The following is an 8,904-nucleotide window of genomic DNA, read 5'->3' as shown; positions in this document are numbered from 1 at the left end:
CAAAATGAAATCTGTGTATGACACAGCACAGTACCTGAAACAATAATTCACTCAATTTGTTATAAACTGTTACTGCCTCAAAACGTTGTTGACAAAATTACTCATGCTGAAAGAATAAAATTTTATTGATGAGAAAAATGCCTTATTTTGCGATCTACATGGAGACAATTTTATTTCCTAGGCAATAGATGGTAATCTACTACTAGAAACTGCAAGGGGAAAAATGACCTCAGTCAACACGACTGAGGCAATGCATTATTAGCTGGAGCATAAAGCAGAGAGGATGCCATATATTCTGGGATACATCTGCAGTAAGAGGCTTCACCTCAGGTATTAATTCTGATCATCTAAGCATCAGACCTAAGATGAATGGTGGGAAGGATTCTGAGGCTGCTTCTAGACTTAGCAGGAATAGAACTTTAATACATAAGCAACAGTTATTATGGTTAATGATGGCAAGAAAAAACACACCATGATCTATTCTAATAAAAGGGTAATATGCTAATTAGACCGCATGTGTTCTGGATGACCATTCACATGTCCTTCCTGACAAAGCCAGGCCTGGGAAAAGCCACCTGCTGGCAGTCCCGGCACCAGCACCTGCAGCTGGCTGTGGCCCGGGAGACGGAGAAGCCGCCCACCCCGCAGTCCCAGGCACCAGCACCTGTGGCTGGCTGTGGCCTGGGAGACAGAGAAGCCATCCACCCAGTGATCCCGGGTGTCAGCACCTATGGCTGCAGCCCGGGCGAAGCCACCTGCCCACCATCCCCTGCGGCTGCTGCCGGCCTGGGCAAAGCTGGCCCGGGTCCCGTGTCCCGGGTGGCTATGGCTGACCAGATGGAGGGTGCCTGTGGCCGGCTGGAGGAGGGAATCGTGGGTCCTGGGTTTGTGGCCAAGGCAGAGGTGGTTAGGGGCAATCAAGTCAGCAGGGAAGCAGTTAGGGAAGATCAGGCTGGCAGGCAGAAGCAGTTAGGGGTAATCAAGCAGGCAGACGAGCAGTTAGGAGCCAGCGGTTATGGATTGTGAGAGGGATGTCCGACTGCCAGTTATCTCCCGAGGGGTCCCAGGTTGGAGAGGGTGCAGGCTGGACTGAGGGACACCCCCTCTCCCCCCATGCATGAATTTCGTCCACCAGGCCATTAGTATAATAAAAAGACTGAGAATAGTGAAAGTAATCTTGAGAAAGAAGAAAGTTCAAGGTATCATGCTACTTAATATCAAACCATACTACAAAAGGGTATATTAATCAAAACAGCATGGTATTGGTACAAAAATTAAAACCTAGCTCAATGAATCAGAATAAGGAGCTCAGAAATAAACCCACATATATGTGGTCAATTAATCTATAACAAAAGAGGCAAGAATATACAATGGGGAAAAGACACTCTCTTCACTAAATAGTTTTGGAAAACACATAAATAAAAAAAAAAATACCTTGATCACTTTCTTACACCATATACGAAAATAAACTCAAAATTAATTAAAGACTTAAATGTAACACCCCAAACCATATATCTTCTAGAAAAAAATCAACATAGGCAGTAAATTCTTTGACAATGCTATTAGAAATATTTTTGGATATTATCTGCTCAGGTAAGAAAAAGAAAAGACAAAAAAATTAGACTACATTAAACTAAAACAGTTTTATAAAGGAAATCATCAATAAAATGAGAAGACAACCTACTGAATGGGAGAATATATTCACCAATGATACATTCAATAAGTGGTTAATATCCAAAATATATAAGAAACTTATACAATTTTGCACTAAAACAAACAATCTGGTTAAGGAATGGACAGAAGACACAATATAATATACAGATGGTGTATTATATAATTGTACACCTGAAACCTACATAATTTTATTAAGGAACTAGAGGCCTGGTGCTCAAATTCATGCATGGGTGAGGTCCAGGTGACCCGCCCCAGTTGGAGATCAGGACAGGGTGCCTGGGGGGAAAGGATACAGGAGGTTAGCTGGCCAATACTGCCCCCAATCAGGGGTAGGGGGACTGATCGGGGGCGGGGCTTGCCGGGGGTAGGGCCCGTGGGCGATGGGCTAGGCGGCCCCACCCCCTGCTCAAACTCCTGGTTGAACTCCTGGTTGAGTGTACAATTTGTATATTAGGCTTTTATTATATAGGATTTCACCCTGAAGAGATATTTCTCCAAGAAGCACATATTGATAGTCAGCAGACATATTAAGATGCTCAAAGTAACTAAACATCAGAGAAAGACAAATTAAAACTACAATGAGATATTACCTCCTGTCAAAATGTCTATCATCAATAAATCAACAAACAAGTGTTGGCAAGGATGTGGAGAAAAGGGAACTCTCATGTACTGTTGGTGGGATTGCAAACTGGTGCAGGCACTATATGTAACAGTATGGAGATTCCTCAAAAAATGCAAAATAGACCGATCTACCATAAGCCAGCAATACCACCTCTGGGTATTTATCTGAAGAAATCCAAAACACTAACTCAAAGTGATATAAGTATCCCTACATTCACAGCAGTGTTATCTTCAATAGTCAAGATATGGAAGGAACCTAAGTGTCCATGGACAGAAAAATGGATAAAGAAGAGTTACTATATATATACAATGGAATATTACTCAGCCATAAAAAATAATAAAATATTACCATTTGTTACAAAATAGATGGACTTAGAGGGTATTATGTTAAGTGAAATAAATCAGGTGGAGAAAGACAAATATCATATGATTTTATTTATATGTAGAATCTAAAAACAAACCAAATGGAAAAACAAAACAGAAACAAACTCATAGATACCAGGAACAACCTTAGGGTTGAGGGGCTTGGTGAAAAAGTGAAGGGATTAAAAATTATAAATTGGCAGTTACAAAATAGTCATGGGAATGTAAAGTACAACATAGGGAATATAGTCAATATTGTAATAACTATCTTATCTAATAAAAGAGAAACATGTAAATTGCAGAATGAGGCAGAGCTGGGATTAGCAGGGGCCCGTGGCCAGCCTGAAAATAGCCATCAGCCACTCGCCCAGGATGGCCACATCCTCATGGGGTGAGGGTCCCTGCTGGGAGGTTTGGCCAGCCTAAAAACTGCCATCAGCCACTCACCCAAAATGGCCAGGCACCCCGGCAGGACCCCCCAACCCTGAAGGGGGTGTGGCCAGCCTGAACACGGCCCTCAGCCCCTCACCCAGGCTGGCCAGGCACCCCAGTGGAGACCCCCACCCTGAAGGGGGTGTGGCCAGCCTGAAAACAGCCCTCAGCCCCTCACCACCCAGTGGGGAACCTCATCCCATGGGGGCGTTGCTGGCCTGAAAACCACCACAGGCCCCTCGCCCAGGCCGCCCCACGCCCCAAGGGAACCCCCACCCTGATCCGGGACACCTTTCAGGGCAAACCAGCCGGCCCCCACCTATGCACCAGGTCTCTATCTATACTAATCTATACAAATAAAAGGGTAATATGCTAATTAGACTGGGAGACCTTCCAGGAGTCCTTCTGGGCGTTCTTCTGGACAAAGCCATGGTGGCGGGGCCAAGGTAGAGGCAGTAAGAGGCTAAGAGGGGAGGGCAGTTGTGGGTGATCAGGCTGGTGCGGATGGGGACTTTGGGGGTAAGCAGACCAGCAGTGGGGCCAGTTGGGGGCAAGCAGGCCATTAGCGGGTGTCAGCTGGAGGTGATAAGGACAGTAGGGGGGGGGCAGTTTGGAGTGAGCAGGCCTGCAGGGCGCAGTTGGGGGCAAGCAGACCAGTGGAGAGGGAAAGTGGGAGTGAGGTCAGCAGCGGGGGGCAGTGGGCGGTGAACAGGCTGGCGGGAGGGGCATTTGGGGACAAGCAGGCCGGCAATGGGGGGCAATTGGGGGCAAGCGAGAGGGATGTCCGTCTACCAGTTTAGGCCCAACTGGCAGTTGGACATCCCCCGAGGGGTTCCGGATTGGAGAGGGTACAGGCCGGGCTAGGACACCCCCTCCCCTGTGCACGAATTTCGTGCACTGAGACAGTAGTCCTATCTAATAATAGACAAACATGGTAATTAACCGTACCTCCGACACGCTCCCCATTGGATAATCAGGGCGATATGCAAATTAACTGCCAACCAAGATGGTGGCCGGCAGCCAGGCAGCTGAAGCGAACAGGAGGCATGCTTGCTCCAGTGAAGGAGGAAGCCAAGGTTCCCTGCCTGCCGCTGCTGGCCTCTGAGCTTGCACTCTAAGAAGCAATGTTGCAATTAAAGAAGGTAAATAAACCCCATGCTTTCAGCCAGCCTGCTGAGCTGGAGTTGCAACAGTGTTTCAATTATAGAACCCAAACAAACCCAGATCAGCAGGCGAGGTCTCAGAGATGGAGCCAAGCCTCAGAGCTAAAGCTGGCTCTCAGCTCCAGGGACAGCCATAGAAGGTAAATAAATCCCAGGATAAAAAAAAAGAAAGAAAAAAAGGAGAGGTGGGGAGCGTCAGTCCCCCGCCAGCCTGAAAACGGCTGTCAGCACCTCACCCAGACTGGCCAGGCACCCCAGTGGGGACCCCCACCCTGAAGGGGTGTGACCAGCTGCAAACAGCCATCATCCCCTCATCTAGGCTGGCCAGGCGCCCAAGCGGGACCCCTGCCCAGATCCAGGACACCCTTCAGGGCAAACCAGCCGGCCCCCACCCGTGCACCAGGCCTCTATCCTATACAGTAAAAGGGTAATATGCCTCCCGGCACCGGGATCAGTGGAGCTGCGAGGACTTATGCCCCAGGATCAGCGAAGCAGCAAGGCCTCCTAGCATTGTAATCAGCGGAGCCGCCAGGCCTCACACCCCGGGATCAGCGGAGCTGTGAGGCCTCCCAGCACTGGGATCAGTGGAGCCGCAAGGCCTCCTGGCCCCTGGAGCAGCGTGACAGGGGGCGGCGCCCCAACCCCCCAATCGCCCTACCCTGATCATGACTGTGGGTGGCATTGCAACCTCCCAATCCGCCCTGCTCTGTGCATAAGAGGGGGCGGCGCCCCAACCCCCCAATCGGCCCTACCCTGATCATGACTGTGGGTGGCATTGCAACCTCCCAATCCGCCCTGCTCTGTGCATAAGAGGGGGCGGCGCCCCAACCCCCCAATCGGCCCTACCCTGATCATGACTGTGGGTGGCATTGCAACCTCCCAATCCGCCCTGCTCTGTGCATAAGAGGGGGCGGCGCCCCAACCCCCCAATCGGCCCTACCCTGATCATGACTGTGGGTGGCATTGCAACCTCCCAATCCGCCCTGCTCTGTGCATAAGAGGGGGCGGCGCCCCAACCCCCCAATCGGCCCTACCCTGATCATGACTGTGGGTGGCATTGCAACCTCCCAATCCGCCCTGCTCTGTGCATAAGAGGGGGCGGCGCCCCAACTCCCCAATCGGCCCTGCTCTGAGCCCAACCAGGGGCTGCACCTAGGGATTGGGCCTGCCCTCTGCCACCTGGGAGCAGGCCTAAGCCAGCAGGTCATTATCTCCCGAGGGGTCCCAGACTGTGAGAGGGCAAAAGTGGGGCTGAGGGACACCCCCCCCCCGCCACCGCATAAATTTTTGTGCACCGGGCCTCTAGTATACTTTAGTATATTATAGTTATATAGAACCATGATATGTATGTCTATGTATGTATATGTGTGTGTGTGTATGTGTATGTGTGTGTGTGTGTGTGTGTGTGTGTGTGTGGGTGTGTGTGTATAACTACTAGAGGCCTGGTGCACGAAATTCCTGCACCGGGAGGGCGGGGGGACCTCAGCACAACCCGTGCCCTCTCACAGTCTGGGATCCCTTGCTCCTCACTGTCCTCTGCAGAAGAAGCGGGAGAGGCTCCCGCCGCCGCCACTGCACTCACCAGCCGTGAACCCGGCTTCTGGTTGAGTGGCACTCCCACTTTGGGAGCGCATTGACTACTAGGGGGCTGCTCCTGCATTTAGCATCTGCCCCCTGGCGGTCAATGCGCGTCATAGCGTCCGGATGTTCTGCCGTTTGGTCAATTTCCATATTAGGGTTTTATTATATAGATTATATATATATTATAGTGCTAGGTGGGTATTAAAATTATTGGGAGGTTCTCTAGAAATTTATATAAATGTCGAAGCACGCTTCTGTATACTTGAAATTTAATATTAAATGTCAACTGTAATTAAAAAAGTAAAAAAAAACCCTTTTTGGAAAATTAAAAGTATTAAATTAAAGTAGTATCTGACATGTTTTTCTCAAAATGGTTATCACATTTATATGTTTATATTCAGAAAGAAATGAGGTTTCTACTATAATGTACTGTAAAGCATATGTAGATATAATCCACCTAGCAGTTAGATTACATTGAAAATGTTGCAAATACAATACAAAGGTATATAGTTAATTTTAAATTCAGTTAGCATGTGCATTTCATGTCATATATATAAAATGTACCACATTAAGTCTCTTTTATCAAGTACTGATCAGTTAAGTTGTTTAACCAGGAACTTTCCCTAAAGCATAAAGATTCCAAATACACTCAATTCAAATTGTTATCTGTGAATAACAACTGAGCAGACAATCAAGACAGAAATCAGTTATATCTGAATCAAATTTGGTACTTACTTTGATTTTGTGTGGGTTTTGACTGATTGGAAAGGTCTTCATTTTCTATATAAAGATTAATAAGAAGTTAATTTCAAGTTTTAGTCAAATTATTTAACACCATAATAATAATCAACGACTGAAGCCAAATAAAGAAAAACCCAGGATATGTATGTATACTGTGTTAGGAAAAATCACTTATGCCAAGAGAGGTGGGAAGAGGACATAAGTAAGAATCGTAGTAGTAACTATATATAGAATGATAGGATCATGAGTAATTGATCCTATACCAGCTGCCACATTTCTCCTTCACTTGTAAGGTTTTGAATAAACATTGTCATATTATAGATATACTAGAGGCCCGGTGCACAGATTCATGCACCCATGGGGTCCCTAGGCCTGGCCTGTGGGATCGGGCTGAAACCAGCTCTTCGACATCCCCAGAGGGGGTCCCAGATTGCGAGAGGATGCAAGCCAGGCCGAGGGACCCCACCGGTGCACGATCAGGGCCGGGAAGGGACACAGGAGGTTGGCCAGCCAGGGAAGGACTGCGGGAGGGCTCCAGAGCGTGTCTGGCCCATCTTGCTCAGTCCTGATCAGCCAGACCTCAGCAACAAGCTAACCTACCGGTCGGAGCGTCTGCCCCTGGTGGTCAATGCATGTCATAGCAAGCAGCTGAGCAGCCTTAGCTTATCATAAGTATATTAAGCCTTGATTGGTTCAACGGCCGACCGGCCGATAGGACACTTAGCATATTAGGCTGTTATTATGTAGGATTTAAGAACACTTTTTGGAAAGATGACTGCCTACATATACCATCCAGATGAAAGCATAGCCTGTATGTGGAATGCAGAGAGGAACCACTGTCACTGGCTAAGCTAACAGACAGTCACTTCTGGGCACCACTCCCTACAACAGTGAAATGACTCAGAAGTGGGAGGCAGATGTTGCGTGCAGAATCCACTGCCATCTGAGGAACCAATTTTGCAAGCCATGTGGATCATCCAAGCAAACAGAAAGAAAGTGGCCCTGCCCACTTGCACTCAGTTATGAAAAAGGCTCTATGCTAGGAGCTGTCAAGAAAAACTACCCTACTTTGAACTGAGTTGAAGCCCATGAGACTGATAACCTAAACCACACTCCTTTGCATCCACCATGGGAAACGTCCTAACCAAACCATTGGTCAAAGATACAACAGAAAAAAAAATTACCTCTCATTGCTAGACAATAACTGTCCAAGAAACCAATAATTCGATATGCGTAAGGTCCAAAGGGAACACACAAGCCCTGACATGGTCAGCCAAAAAAGAACATATCTTGTTTAAGGAACTTAATACAAACAAAAAACTAGGATAGATGGTGTCTACCAATTGGAGATGCAATAAAAGAATGAAAAAGAACTTTAAAAACCTATAATACAAATTAAGAATACATACAAACTATAAGATATAAGTAGAGAAGGTAAATACTTTTAGATATAAAAATGTGACTCCAAATTACTAACTACAAAGAATGGTGAAGATTAGAAATAATTACCAACAGCTAAATACTTACATAAAAATAAGAAAAAAAATCCCATTGAAAATGGCAATACTACAAAAAACAGGTATCATACATGGATAAGTGACTTAGAAGACAAATACAGTACAAAATAAACGTATCAGAGAAAAAAGAACAGGTGAAAAACCAATAACTAAAGGGACAATTAAAACAAAGTTTCCTAAACTTTAAAGACTTGGAGTTTTCCTATCCAAAGGGATTACAGAGTTATAGGAAGAATTATAAGATACACACCTAGACCTCTTGGTGAAATATCTGTACTCCAAGATTAAAGGCATTTCTGAACTCTAAAAATAAGGAAACTTTTATTTGTAAGATTTCAGAAAGAAACTAAGGTTCTGATAAAGAAAAGAGAATGAACTGGAATTGGTTTCTCACCTATAGCACTATATGTGCCCTTTTTGAGGAAAGCACTTGAGACATTTTCTATTAAAAGAAAATTGGAATGAACATATCAGGAAAGGAAATCAAAGAACAGAAGAAACAGTAAGAAGCCATAAATTCAGAGGCACAGAAGTAAAAATGCATAGAATTCCAACAAAAGATAAATGGATAAAAAAGATGGAATATGAAGTCAAATAGTGGAGTATAAGACAGCTTTTTTTTTTAGTTTTTGTATACTGACAACCATGAAGAATATGAAGGTGATCACTACCAATGAAAGATAAAATTTTAAAGATAAAAAACTGTTGACTACACATGTATTAGTAAAACCCTAACCCTAATATGCAAATAGACCAAACGGCAGAACAACAGAACAGCTGAACAATCGGTTGCTATGACGTGCCTGACCATC

General features: G+C 45.8%; 1 protein-coding gene across 2 annotated transcripts in view; it reads right to left on the bottom strand.

Moving 5' to 3' along the window:
* Positions 1-8,904, bottom strand: part of PROSER1 (proline and serine rich 1) — an 82,038-nt gene that overhangs the window by 14,130 nt on the left and 59,004 nt on the right. For both annotated transcript variants that reach the window (XM_006752684.2, XM_015566187.1), the window contains one exon: positions 6,570-6,614. In XM_006752684.2, coding sequence (XP_006752747.1) covers positions 6,570-6,614 — 45 coding nt within the window. The remainder of the gene's footprint in view (positions 1-6,569; positions 6,615-8,904) is intronic.

The sequence above is a fragment of the Myotis davidii genome, unplaced genomic scaffold (assembly GCF_000327345.1).
Source record: "Myotis davidii unplaced genomic scaffold, ASM32734v1 scaffold1970, whole genome shotgun sequence".
Lineage (NCBI taxonomy): Eukaryota > Metazoa > Chordata > Mammalia > Chiroptera > Vespertilionidae > Myotis > Myotis davidii.
This window is presented reverse-complemented; position numbering and strand designations above follow the sequence as displayed.